The sequence below is a fragment of the Parasteatoda tepidariorum genome, chromosome 6 (genome assembly GCF_982258835.1).
Source record: "Parasteatoda tepidariorum strain Cologne lab strain chromosome 6, Ptep-v5.0, whole genome shotgun sequence".
NCBI classification, from domain to species: Eukaryota; Metazoa; Arthropoda; class Arachnida; order Araneae; family Theridiidae; genus Parasteatoda; species Parasteatoda tepidariorum.
In genome coordinates, this window is record NC_141760.1 from 3,626,356 (window position 1) to 3,642,066 (window position 15,711).

Below are 15,711 nucleotides of genomic sequence, written 5' to 3' on the forward strand. Positions count from 1 at the left end.
ATGGCATCGCGTTGGCCGTTGCATCATCTGGCATTGCGGCAATTTTATTGGACGGAGGCAGAACAGCTCATTCAGTATTTAAGCTGCCACTAAATATTTAAAACAACCCAGATGCAGTGTGCAACATAAAATATATTTCTTCTATGGCCACAGTGTTAAAACACAGTAAAATTATCATCTGGGATGATTGCACTATGGAACACAAAAATCGCTTGAGGCGTTGAACAGGACATTGAAAGATATAAAAAAATAATGACAAATTATTTGGCGGCCCTCTGTTACTCTTTTCAGGTGATTTCAGACAAACACTTCACGTCATTCCGCGTTTAATGTACGCTGATGAGATCCATGCTTTCTTGAGATCATCTCCACTTTGGAGTAATGTTGAAAAAGTTCTACAAAAAGTAAATATGCGCGTCCAAATGCTTTAAGATCCATCTGCTGAAACATTCTCAAAACAATTGTTAGATATCGGCGATGGAAAGGTTACTAAGGATGAGACTGGATGCTTAAATTACCGGACGATTTCTGCACAATCATTGATTCACAAGATGCTGTCATTAGCCTAATATTTCCCGATGTACACACGCAATGCATTCATCATGAGTGGCTGGCAGAAAGGGTGATTTTAGCAGCAAAAAATGTGGACGTCAACGAATTGAATCTGTAGATGCAACAGTTATTGCCAGGTAACTTGGTGACATGCAAATCCGTTGATGCAGTTTGCGATCCCATTGAAGCTGCAAATTTTCCAACAGAGTTTTTAAACTCTTTGGATTTACCTGGCATATTACCGCATAATTTAGTACTCAAAGTTGGATCTCCGGTTATTTTGCTTCGTAATTTGGACCCACCTTGGCTGTGCAACGGCACGCGATTAGTCATTAAAAAATTAATGAACAACGTCATTGAAGTCATTATTTTAAATGACAAATTCCGGGATGAAAGTATATTACTTCCACGAATCCTTATTATGTGTCAATCCCTATTATGCCTATTATGCCCCCACAGATGTGCCAATTCAATTTAAACGCATTCAGTTCCACATTAGATTGGCATTCGCAATGATAAGGCTAAACAATGTCTGTTTGCGTCTTAGATTTGAACACACCATGCTTCTCGCACAGATACGTGGCATACTGTCGAGTGGGCAAACCATCCAGTTTATTTGTGTTAGCTAAAGATGGAATGACAAAAAATATTGTACACTCCATTGCACTAAGAGATTAATATTGTTGACTAATATTTTCAGAATTCGTTGTATATATAATTTATAAGAAAAAGTTGCAATAAATTTTAAAAAAATTATTTGGTGTGTTGTTACTTTCACATTCCGTCATCGTTCACAGCGCTCCATGCCTCTTCCACTCATATACCACATACGCACACATTTACAATAAATAAGATATATTTTCATACTCTAGAAATAATTATTATGGCAAAACATCGTTTGATCGTTTGCCGGGTCAGCTATATATATATATATATATATATATATATATATATATATATATATATATATATATATATATATATATATATATATATATATATATATATATATATATATATATATATATATACTAGCTGACCCGGCAAACGTTGTTTTGCCATATGAATTATTTCTAGAGTATGAATATACATTTTATTTATAGTAAGTGTGTGCGTATGTGGTATATGAGTGGAAGAGGCATGGAGCGCTGTGAACGGTGTCAAAATGTGAAAATAACAGCACACCAAATAATAGTTTTTTTAATTTATTGTAACTTTTTTTTATAAATTATGTATACAACGAATTCTGAAAGTATTAGTCAACAATATTAATCTCTTAGTGCAATGGAGTGTACAATATTTTTTGTCTTTCCATCTTAAGCTAACACAAATAAATTGGATGGTTTGCCCACTCGAGAGCACGCCACGTATGAATTATTGCACGTATGAACGCTTATTATCCACGTATGAATGCTTAGATTTGAGCACACCGTGTGAAAAACATGGTGTGCTCAAATCTAAGACAAAAACAGACATTGTTTGGCCTTGTCATTGCAAATGCCAATCTAATGGAAGTGTTTGTCCGAAATCACCTGAAAGGAGTAACAGAGTGCCGCCAAATAATTTGTCATTGTTTTTTATATATTTCAATGTTCTGTTCAACGCTTAAAGCGAATGTTTGTGTGCCATAGTGCATTCATCCCAGGTGATAATTTTACAGTGTTTCAACACTGTGGCGTTGAAATATACGCGTTGAAATATACGTTGAAATACACGTTCATGAAATATACGCTCTGATATACGTTTTCAAGATGGACGGTTAAATGACTAACGGTTGGATCATGAATTGGGAATCCAAAGTTACGCCAAACAGCTTCATTGGAGCTGATGTACCGGCCAATTTGGTACAGCGTTATTTCGTCGTTGTTATTCACTGGAAGAGCAGTATTTTCGACTCGAAATACTGCCATATCACTGCCTTCATTCACATACTTGCAAATATGTTTGATGCTCTTCTTTCAAGGGCGAGCATAAGTATTAAAGTTTAATATGACTTGTTGCAACGTGCATGAATATTACTTATGATTTATCATGTCTCTATGTCTCTTTTGGATCCGAATACGATTAAATAAAGATATATTTAAAATATACGTTAAATTTGTCCAAAAAATGAAAAAAAAATTAGTTATAAACCTATTCTCAGACCTACTGAATATACGTATAAAATTTCGCCAAAATCGCTCGAGCCGTTTAGGAGGAGTTTAACCACTAAAACTGTGACAAGAGATTTTTATATATATAGATATATATATATATATATATATATATATATATATATATATATATATATATATATATATATATATACATATATAAGTAGCACATAATATTATATAACATCAGAAAATCGGTAAAATCTAACGTTATCTTGCACAACTTCTAATATTAGAAAGATACAAAAGATCGCTGTTTGCTCAGCCTTTTATAATATTAGATTCTATACAAACTAATATTATCTAGCGTTCGCCATAATATTATTTTGCATTAGTTTTGATGCTATATAATATTAGGTTTTGAATTTTCTGATATTATTTTGCTTCGCTTTTTATTTTTTTGGAGTAAGCAAGAGGAAGATATGGTAGTAGTAGAATAATTCGGCGATATAATTTTACTTAATTTTCTATATTGTTGTGAAGCAATAAAACATAGAACATAGTTTTATGTCATTCCATGCATTATTTACTTAGCAATACAGAAATACTAAATAAAATTATATCAGTGAATTGTGCTACCTTCCATTTTTCTCCTCTTACTCCAAAGTATATCTTATGTTCAGCTGATTTTTTTGAATATTTCAAACTTAATTAGGAAATACTATTTTATTGCAACTTTTATTGATATTTTTTTCTCTTATTCATACAATGGGTATTCTGACAAATTTTATATCATTAATAATTTTCAAGTCTTTAATTTTAAAATGTACTCATTTTTTTAAAAAAAACTGGGCTTATTTTATCAAAATCTCAATTTAATTTGTTAGTTCGTAATAAATATATATATTTTAAATGTGTAACTTAAGCCATTTGTAATTTCACAATTATCATTCATTATTTATATTCTGAAATTATATAATAGAAATCACACTATATAAATATATAGTTATGTATTTACATTTGAACTAAGCGGAAATTTTAACTTAACATCCCCCCTTATAATTCTAAAATAAAATTGTTCAATTTTTAAGTTGTCATTTTTTTCAATAAATGACACAATAAAGAATTATCATTCATTATTTATATTCTGAAATTATATAATAAAAACCACACTACATAATTATAAAATTATATATTTACATTTGAACTGAGTGGAAATTTAAACTTAATTTTTTTCCCTTTATAATATTAAAATTTTTTGATTTTTAAGTGGACATTTCTTGTAATAATTGGCACAAATAAAGAACAAAATTTAAAAATATTCAAATTACTTACTTCAACAAATTTACACATATTTTTTCCCCTTCTCTTTTCACTGGAATTGCTAAATGGAGAAATACTTACATAACTTTACTCTTTTAGTATTTGAAATTTTATTTAGCAAAACACATAAAAACAAAACTTCAACGCAAGGTAGAAATTTTTCCAGGGAATGAAACCGGGAAAGCAACTAATATCATGAAAATTGCTAATATTTTTTTATAATGTTAAAATAACTATAATGGGCACATCAGAAATTTTCATCAATTCGATAATTGTTTAAAGGTGTTAAGCTCGATTAAACTAACAATCTTTGCAAAAAATTTACATAACATTTTAATTTCAAAACTGTCAGTAAATATTATGTGTTATCTGAATTAAATTTGAACAAACATATAATTGCATACAAGAATGAGACGAAAAAATAATAAAAGTTTTTACATTATCTTTTAAAAGTTGCCTTTAGTATTAAAGACCAAAATTTGACTACAATCAATTACTCTTTTGAGAAAGTTACTATAACAAAATGGATTTTTGATTAAGACAATTTCATTTCTCGTTTTTCTCTGAGTATATAGTATGCGTTATGAAGAATTAGCCTTAAAAAATATATATATTAGGCATTTAAAAAAGTTGCTTTTACAAAGAACCTTATATATAAAAATTTAAACAAGATTCTTCGCTGATTTAAATTTTTTGCTTTTTTTTTACAATAATGTAAATAAATGTTCTGCTAAATTTTAAATATTAAGCTAAATAAATTTTTACTATTATCATTATTTTACAATTACATTAATTTAAACATCATAAAAATATATATACACTTATCTCAAATTTGAACTGCAAAATTGAAGTAATAAATACAATGCTAGTAGTATAATTGCTCATAAGTTAGAGTTATTGTTTAACAATGATGTTAAAATAAATTGCTTCTGATATCTTTAAAATTTCTTGAATTTTCACAATACTTAAACATAACTATAAGGAATAGAATAAATTGCACAATGCAGTAGATAAGAATAAAAAAATGAATTAAATCAAATCATGACAAACATTTCACTACTTAATTATTTTATTTTAAAACAAAACACAATATAAATATAATTTCACTCAACTATAAAAGCAATACATTCCTACCATCATTGTTTAATATAAGCTTATAAATATTCTTTTGTTAAAATATAAGTTAAGAACACGTATTTGTAATTAAATAAAATTATTTTTATTTTTATTTCAAAAATCAACAGTAGGACCATGAGTTATCATTTTAATTATTATTATTTTTAAATTAAAAAAAATTCCAAAACTTTACAGTCATTTCATACAGTTTAAAGTTTTTCTTCAATTCAATTTTTTGTTTTTGTGCAACTGAACTATATTTCAGAGCAATAAACTGAAAATCTTTGCTTTGTGGAAAGATTTTATAAAATGGTCCGCAACAATTGCGCATATCACACAAACACACAGCAAGGATGAATTGCACAGGGATGCACCTTTCTTCAAACTTTCAGCTCCGGCAGATTTAAAGAGAACCTCCAGTTGTTTTGCTTTCTGTCAGGATCGAATATATGGCTCCCAGTTTTCTACCAGAATATTAATTTCCGTTTGCATTGCACAGCACCTAATCTCAAATGTGTATGCCTCCTTCTGGGTAGATAAGCTTGCTTATCCAGCAGACGAAGCTAAAATTATAAGAGAAAAAAGTTAACATTACATTGAAAACACTAAATTTAAATCTCTACATTACTTAATCTAATTAAATACTGAAAACATTAAATTAAAGTAAATTGAAAACTATTAAGCATTGAATATTTCTTTAAAATTTAAATCATTTCATTTGAAAATGTTTACAATTTAAAGGGTAGATTTCCGTAACAATACCTGCAGCAAAAAATCTCAGTGTCACCGAGCAAGAATAGAAAAATATTTCACTTATAACCGCTTTCAAATAATAATTTTATTCTTTCTTAATTATTATTATTTTTTAAAAAAGGAAGAAATTATAGTTCAATACGCTTAAGCCTATTTGCTATCATTTATAAATTAATATAATAAACCATACATCAAAAACATCTGTCTATATTCATGAAATGAAAATAAAGATATTTAACTCATCATTTTACAATATATTAAACAGGAAATTCAAATAATGTAACAACAGTGTTTAACTTGTGAATAAAATTTCAAACATTCTAAAATGCAATAGTTTTAACTAAAAAGTAATTGATTAATTAATAATTATTTAAACATGGCAAACTTGTTTACAAAAAAATTATTTTTATCTTTATCGCTGCAATGAAAAAAAATTCAAACAGCAAAACTCTTTTGTGACAAGCCAACAAAAAAAGTGGCGAAAAGTGTTAAATAAACAATTGCTAATTTTTTCCATTGCTTATTTTAAAATTTGATTAATGTAAAAAGATACTATGAGAATTTAAAATCATCAATTCATGGATGGAAAAATCATATAGAAGGAGAATTCTCTAACAATTCACATATTTCAAAGTTGTAAATATATATTAAATACAGTTAGCCCCTTCCCCCAAATATTTTGACATAGCATTCTTTAAAAGTCAGTATGCATACCCAACATTTGTCAAATATTTTTTTCTTATAGTTTAACTAAATTTTTACAGCATTAGGTTATTTCTAATAGGAATTTATTTAAAAAATATAATTTAATCAAAGCTCTACATTCACCATAATCACCATTTTGAATAGACCATATATTATTGTTTATTTTTTTATCATTTACAAATTAATATAAATAATGATGCATCAAAAACATACAGATTAGCCTATATTCAAATAAAAATCAGTCTATATTTAAATAAAAATGTTTAATTTATTGTTGTACAATATTTCAAACATGAAATTTTAATATATAATTAAAATTTCTTGAAGATGAAGAGCTATATCTGAAATTGTAAAAAAAAATTAACTTTACAATGGAAAAACCAAATTTAAAATTATTAAATAATGAATATTTATTTTAAACTCAAATTATTTAATTTGAAAATGTTTAAAAAAATTGTAATATCTTTTACAATGAAATTCAATGAGTAAATTGCGGTATCAATACTTGCATCAAAAAATCTTGGTAGAGCCAAGCGAAAAGTAAAAAGTAACATAGTGGGAAGGTAACTCATAAACACTCTCAAGCAAACTATCATATGTCTTTTATAAAAAAAATAAAAACTCTAACTGCAAAACTCTTTAACCCCTTTTATTAGACCTGAAAATAAATACTCACTATGTGGCAAGTGGGAATAAACAACTGCTTACTTTTTTCCATTGCTGATTTTAAAAATTAATTAGTGAAAGAGAATGTCAATGTAAAAAAATGCTATGAGAATTCAAAATCATCAATTCAGGATTGAAAAATCATTTAGAAAGAGAATTCTTTAACAATTCACATATTTCTATGTTGCAATATATATATTAAATACAGTTCGCCCCTGCCTCCAAATATTTTTACATATTGATTCTGAATCCGCTCAAGAATATTATTTAAACATGAAAGAGATCTGTAATTTTGGAAAAATAGATGCTGCTGCTTTTATGCATTATGTAATTAAGGGGATTAATGATAAACATGAGAACAAAATTGTTTTGTACGGCTGCAAAAATTTGTCCGAATTTAAAGAGAAAGTCTATGAAATAAAAAAAAGTGATTCTTCAAAGAATAAAAGTGCTTTCGATAAAATCAAAACAAAACATGACTTTGATAGTAAATATAATTCTTATGATAGAACAAAAGCAAAATATGATGATAGGTATAATGTAAGAAAAGATGTCTCAAATAGGAATAAAAATAAATATGAAAATAATAATGAAAAGATAAGGTATAATACTGATGTTGAAACTTCTAATAATAAATTGTGTTACAATTGTGGTTCAAGAAATCATATTTCAAAATATTGCATACATAAAGAAGGGTTTAAAGTGTTTTAAATGTGAAGCGTTTGGACACAAAGCTTCGCAATGTCCAAAATCAAATGCAAAAACGGAAGTTGCTACTTTAAATGTTAGTATTGAGCCGAAGTTGTTTAAAATGGTAATAATTGATAACTTAAATGTGAAATCTTTGATTGATACAGGAAGTCAAGCCTCTTTAATCAAAAGATCATTTTTTAATAAATTAAACTCTAAAGAACTATTTCCATTTAATTCTACTCTAAACGGATTTGGTAAATCAATAGTGACTCCATTAGGTTATTTTAAAGAAAGTATTAAAATTGATGATTTCAAATGTTTTTCTGAAATATGTGTTGTAGAAAATGATATGATGCCTTATGACGCTATTATAGGCCTTAATGTCTTAATGCACGGTGAAACAATTATCAATGAAAAGGGTATCACAATTAAAAATAAAATTCAGTGTTTTGATGAAGTAAACTATTTGTCTATTTTACCAATCGATCTTACTATATCTGATGAGGTTGAAATTAACATAGATCCTTGTGTTCCTAATGTTTTAAAAAATAAGTTACAACAATTAGTTTTAGATTATGCGCCAGATAAACTTACGACAACTAATGTAGAAATGAACATTTTGGTTAAAAATCAGGAACCGATATTTTACCAGCCACGTAGATTGCCGTTTTCTGAAAAAAAAAGACTGTAGAAGCTCAAGTCGCTGAATGGTTAAAACAAGGAATAGTAGAGCCTAGTTCTTCCGAATATTGTAGCCCGTTGTAATTGTTAAGAAAAAAGACGGATCTCCTCGTGTTTGCATAGATTATAGAAAATTGAATAAGATAATTGTCAAAGATAGCTTTCCCTTCCCATTAATTGAAGACATATTAGATAGACTACAAGGCTCGAAAATTTTCAGTACAATTGATCTTAAGAACGGATTCCTACATGTCGATGTAAATAAAGATAGTAGAAAATACACTTCTTTTGTGACACATGAAGGACAATATCAATTTCTTAAAGTTCCGTTTGGTCTATGCAACTCTCCTGCCGTATTTCAAAGATTCATAAACACCATTTTCCGAACTTTGATTAATGAGGGTATAGTTTTACCATATTTAGATGACATAATTATTTTGTCTTCCTCCCTTGAAGAAGGTATATTGAACGGCTTTATCGGGTGTTGAATATTGCTAGTGAATATGGACTTGATATTAATTTTAAGAAGTCCCATTTCTTAAAGAAGCGCATTGAATTTTTAGGTCATGTGATAGAGGATGGAAAAATATTCCCATATACCTTAAAAACCAAAGCAGTTCTCAACTTTCCAGAGCCAACAAATTTGAAAAAAATTAATCGTTTTTTGGGATTGACTGGATACTTCAGAAAATTCATTCCGAACTATTCTATAATAGCTAGACCGTTGAGTGACCTGCTAAAAAAAGATCGTAAGTTTAAATTTAGCATTGAAGAAAAGAAAGCCTTTAATCAATTAAAATCTTCGTTAGCCCCAAATCCTGTTCTTTCAATATATAACCCTAAATATGAAACCGAATTACACACAGACGCCAGTTTAGAAGGATATGCTGCCATTTTAATGCAAAAAACCCCTGATGAAAAACATTTTCACCCCACTTACTATATGAGTAGAAAAACGACTGATGCTGAAAACAAGTATTCCAGCTACGAACTTGAAGCTCTTGCTATCGTAGAAGCCCTCAAGAAATTTCGCATCTATCTATTAGGTATTCCATTCAAAATAATTACTGACTGTGCTGCTTTTGAAAAGACTATGTCAAAACGAGATTTGTCAACTCGTGTAGCTCGTTGGGCACTTTTGCTGCAAGAATTCAACTACATAACTGAGCATCGTTCTGGAAATAAGATGGCTCACGCAGACGCCCTTAGTCGATTTCCAATTAATGTATTTTGAGTTACAGTCGATAATATTCTACCAAGACTCAGATCAGCCCAAGATAAAGATACTGGAATTAAGACTATAAAAGAACTACTTAAAATTTCGAATTATGAAGATTATTGCAATAGAAATGGAATTTTGTATAAATTTGTTAATGGCAAAGAATTGGTGGTTGTACCAGAAAATATGCAAATCGAAATTATAAGAACAGCTCATGAGAAAGGACATTCAGGAATAAAATATACGGAAAAAGAAATCGAAGAATATTATTTCATACCCAAACTTAGACAGAAAATAGAAAACATCATAGCAAATCGTGTTCATCGCATACTGGTGAATCATAAAAGAAGAAAGAAAGAAGGACTATTGCATCCATTGCATAAAGAAGATATGCCTTTGAAAACTTTTCATATTGATCATCTCGGACCTTTGGAGAGCACCCATAAAAATTACAAATATGTGTTAGCGATATCATATGTGTTAGCGAAGTCGTAGAACAGTTGCAAGGAGAATTTTAGTGTTTGCCAAGACAAAAAAATAAAGACTGTAATTTTTGAAGATGAAAAATTCATTGCTAAAGAAGTGAATTTCAATTTTAAAGAAGACGAAAGAATTTAAAGACGAAAGACGACGTAAAAGAAGACGAAAGGATTTAAAGACGTAGACGAAGTTCAAGACGAAAGACGTTAAAAAAAAGAAGAAAAACGTTAAAGAAAAAAGACGAAAGACGTTGAAAAGAAAAGAAGACGAAGCCGTTGAAGAAGAGACAAAAGACGTGTAAAGATGGAAGAGTGAACGTACCTGAACTGATACACTCTTACCTGAAATTTTTTTTTTATGAAAGACAATATTAATCTAAAACATTCATATTTTCAGATATCAATTACATTTTTCAGTCTGCTCTGTTTTTTCTTTTTTTTTCTCTTTAGAGTCGCTGGAGGACCAAGCGAAACGCAGGAGGGCCGAATCTGTGGTGCCAGTTCCTGTGCTGTAAGCCGTAAGCTGATCCCGCCAGTCAATGTAAGCCGTAAGCTGATCCCTGTGCACGACTAGGAAGCAATGGGAATTTCCCTAAGACGAGAGAGCGGGATTGACAACGAACCGAAAAAGACGTATGGACTCCAAAGAGGAGTTATGATTATACCAAACATTAAGAGACGAACTCTTACTTATTATTATTTTTGTTATTCGTGTGATTGTTAATCGTCTGTCCTTATGTAAATTTAATCTTCAATATATATTCTTTGTTTTAAAAACAGTGCCTATTTATTCTAAGTAAAAAAAATAACAAACAACAGCTTAAAAGAAAAGAAAAAAAAAAGAAAAAGGGATGAAATTTTATTTAAAAAACCGGGAAAAAAATCCGGAAAAAAAAGATATAATCTTTTCATCAGCCCACACGATTGTATCTGTAAAACAGAGTGCTTTCTGATATTGTATCAATAAAGCCAAAGTAAAATATATTAATACAATAGTGTGAGGAGCACTCAAAAAATTTTCTTATAAAAATTTCAACAAATAAAATAGAACACAAAAAGTAAAAATAAGTAAAAACAACATGTAAAAACAGAAAATAAAATAAAAGGAAAAAACAGTAAAATTGGACTATAAAGCGAGTAGCGAAATCAGATCAACTTACATGGACGGAAATTTTTCAAGAATGATTTAAAAATTTTTTCGCAGAAAGATTGCCAGATTACGAAATATGAAAACAAAAGATGAAAACAAAAGCGCAAATTGAATGTAACTAGAGGGTTTTAAAGTGTCGTTCTTACTGCACTGCTGAAGTTATTTGTTATTCAGTGCATTGATTTGTTAGTTACCAAGGATGGGCCCGAAATGGATGTGCGCAAGGTAGTATTATATTGGATAATTTTAAAAATTGACCATAAATAGTTTTAGAAAATAGATGCTTAATTAAGAAAATATATAAAATATAAAATGGAAAAGAGAAACATAAATAGCCTGTTTCGCAAATAATTTTAGCCACGGGTTTGCACGAAATGGATTAGCGCATGGAAAATTATATAAATTATCAAAGAAAAAAATTTTAATGGATAATTTTAACACGGATTTGCCCGAAATGGATTTGCACATGGAAAAATTAGCAAAGAAAAATTTTAGTAGATAATTTTAGCCACGGATTTGCCCGAAATGGATTTGCACATGGAAAAATTGTATAAATTAATAAAGAAATTTTTAGCAAACAATTTTACCCACGGATTTGCCCGAAAAGGACTTGCACATGGAAAAATTGCATAGATTAACAAAGGAAATTATTTAGTAAAAGAATTTTTAGTAAATAATTTTAAGCACGGATTTGCCCGAAATGGATTTGCACATGGAAAAATTATACAAATTAACAAGGAAATTATTTAGTAAATAATTTTGGCAATGGATTTACCCGAAATGGATTTGCACATGGGAAAATGGGATCTAAGCGACTTTGATAGAGGACAGATTGTAATGGCTCGAAGGCTCGGAACACGTATTTCCGAAACTGCAAGACTCGTGGGTTGTTCGCTATCTAATGTTGTTAGTACTTATGCAAAGTGGATGAATGATGGTGAAACTAGCAGTAGACGACATGGTGTTGGACGTCCACACGCTATCAAAGAAAAAGGTCATCGGAGATTGTCTCGCTTGGTGAAGCAATATCGGAGCCAGACAGTGGCTCAGCTGACAGCCCAATTCAGTGCAGGGTCAAGTAGAATAGTATCAGAGCACACTGTTCAGCGGACACTGTTGGATATAGGGCTACGCAGCAAACGTCCCACTCGGGTGCCTTTTCTGACCAAGCGTCATCGCCAACTACTGCTGCGCTGGGCCCGGGAATATCGTGACTGGTTCATGGATCAGTAGGAGAGAGTTGCCTGGTCAGATGAATCACGGTTCGTCATTCATCATGCCGATGGCCGTGTCAAAATACGCCGTCTTCCAGGCGAACAGTTTCTCCCTCAATGTACAGTAGGTCATACACAGGCCGGTGGTGGCGGTATTATGCTTTGGAGAACGTTCTTTTGGGTGTCTCTGGGACCCGTGGTTGTGGTAGAGCAGACCATGAATGCTACAGAGTATCTGAACATCATTGCGGACCAGCTATCCCCTTACATGGCCTCCGTTTTTCCAGCTGGAAATGGAATTTTTAAACGGGACCTCGCCTCGTGTCACAAGGCTCAAATTGTGTTGAAGTGGTTCCAGGAACATGATGCCGAATTCCAGTTAATGTCCTGGCAGCCTAACTCACCGGATCTTAATCCGATAGAACACATTTGGGATGTCATGGAACGGTAGCTCAGAGTTCAAAGACCACTAAGTCGCAATATCTCAGATTAGCGTGACCGTTGCTAAAACATCTGGTACAATCTGTCTCCGGCCATCTACCAAGGACTTGTGGCATCCATTCCATGACGGGTTGCAGCTGTGTTGCGGTTAAAGGTGGGCCAACTCGTTATTAAGAGGTGGTCATAATGTTTTGGCTCTTGAGTGCATATGTCCCGCAGTGGACTGATCGTTAAGACACGGTTCCCAGCAGATCACCGAAGTCAAGCATCACTGACTGCGGTCAGTGAGCGGGTGGATGACCACTTGAATTAGCCTGCGTAGGGACCGAGGGTGTGCGGTATTGGTCCTCGTTAAACTGTTCTACCGCGAAGTGCTCGACTTCGCGTGTAGGTCGTCGGGCCACCGAAGCAGGGATGCCATCCCCTCTGCAGAGGATCAAAATTGTGATGGCATGTCTTCGGATCATACACTGAGCCAGTGGGGCTTGACTTCGGTGTTCTCATAGATATAAAGGCATAGATATATATTCCCTATATTAGTCCCTGGGTGTTCTACTAGGAATCGTGTCTGTACGATCAGTCCACTACGGGACACTAATTGATGGATACTATTAAATGAATAAAATAAAAGGATATATTACTAAGCCAGTGGCCACAGCGTTCTTTTCATGGAGTCATTTTCGATAATGACGACGTCTCCACCCTTACGAAAATTTAAGGTATATTTAAGGTTGATTTGAGTTATTTTTGAGGTATCAAGATTGATTTGAGGTATATTTGAGATATATTTGTTGCTGAGAAAACAGCAACTTTTATCAGCTGCTACAACGCCAACATACATTGTATCACTTTTTGTTATTGCTACTTATTCTGTCAAACTTGAACCTGTGTGCAATCAGTTGCAAAAGGTAAGCACAGATCTAAAAGAAGCAACTGATTGTGTAGTCAAATTGATAGAGGTGCAGCAAATTAATCAAAGCAATGCTTCTGAAGAGTTTACTGCAATTTTCACGAAAGCAGAACACATTTGCGAAGAATTAGGCATTGAAATGAATCGACCTCGAGAGGCATCTGGACAAGTTCATAGATTGAATGTGCCTTCTGAAAACGCAGAAGAATTTTTCAGGAGATCAATCTTTATTCCTTATTTGGACTCCATTATATCTTCTTTGAAAGACCGTTTTTCTTCTACACAAAGAAACGCATTTTCACTCTTACAGCTTTACCCGAATGCGATTAACAAACTGGACAAAGCGTCATATCCTGAAGTTTTGGAAGATATATATACTATGTATAAAGATCTGCTCTCATCGAAATTCATCACTGAAGCTGCAACGTGGTACGAAATGTGGAGGAATAACGAACATTCTTACGAATCCCTCGAATACATCGATTTAGTTATTGAGGCCATACCGTTTTATCCAGCTGTAGAGGAGGCAATCAAAATTGGTCTAACTCTTCCAGCTGTTACGTGCACTATTGAACGCATATTTAGTACAATATGAAGCATCAAAACATGGAATAAATCTACAATGTCTCACGAGAGATTAAGTAGTTTGTGCATACTTAGTGTGCAAAAGAAAAGAATCAAGGATGACTCAGAATTTATTGAAAACGTTATAAACAGATTTGGACAGCAAACAAGAAAATCATAATTCTTGTTTGATTAAACAATTCTTTAATTGTTTATGTATTACTTAATAATCAATGATTACTTAATTATTTGATTTTGAATAAAAATATTTTTAATAAAACTTTTTTTATAACGAAATTGTTTTTCCGTATCTCTTTAATTGTTTAAAAAAAAGTCAGGGGGTGCAAATGCACCTCCTTGCACCCCCCTGCCGGCGCCCTTGCTTCAGGCTGATAAATGAAGATCTCTACTAGTGAAAAAATGTTATGATATACATTATTCCTCATTTAATGTATATAATATCTCTATATGTATTATATTTTTCACATAGTGAGGTTAAAAATTAATGAACTAGGTGGACCGTATAACACCTCAAGTTTGGGAATTATTACCTTCAACTAAAACTTAACTTAACTAACTTCGTACTAAAAAAACAGCTTTAAATTGAGCTATATAAGCCTGAAGTCTAAAATGTTGCATTTTAGGTCGCATCTAAGCGCTTAATACTTCAAGTGTATACTTCAAAAATATACACTTGAGGTTACGAAATAATAACCTAAGGTAGAGCATGGAACACCTCACGTTCATAAAAATCAAGCTATCCAACTGTCGAAAAATACACTTGAGGTTGATTTATAACAACCTGAAGTGTAAAACGGCAAACCATTGGTTGATAAATAAATACCTCTACAAGCATAAAATTAAATACCAGAGGTTGAAAAATAATTACCTGAGATCGAACATAATACACTTCACGTTAGTAAAAAATTTCCTTTTCAACTGTCAAAAAATACATCTGACCCTTATTAAAATTTAAATTATTTAAGGTTGATTTGAGGTATTTTTGAGGTATTAAGGTTGTTTTGAGGTATATTTGAGGTATATTTAAGGTTGCAGAGAAAACAGCAATAAAAATTATACCTCGTAAAGGTTGTAATTAAGGTGTACGAGGTTGATTTATATATACTTCAGCTTGTTTTGAGGTTGTTTAAA

At 31.3% G+C, this 15,711-nt stretch overlaps 1 protein-coding gene across 1 annotated transcript; it reads left to right on the forward strand.

Moving 5' to 3' along the window:
* Nucleotides 1-12,210: 12,210 nt before the first annotated feature.
* LOC147807455 (uncharacterized) lies at nucleotides 12,211-12,663 on the forward strand. The gene has a single exon (XM_087166553.1). It carries the CDS (start codon nucleotides 12,211-12,213, stop codon nucleotides 12,661-12,663), a length of 453 nt encoding a protein of 150 aa, XP_087022679.1.
* Nucleotides 12,664-15,711: the final 3,048 nt, after the last annotated feature.

Excerpts from the sequence above, each read along its gene's own strand:
- LOC147807455 (XM_087166553.1), top strand. The coding sequence starts at position 12,211 with ATGGATTTGCACATGGGAAAATGGGATCTAAGCGACTTTGATAGAGGA.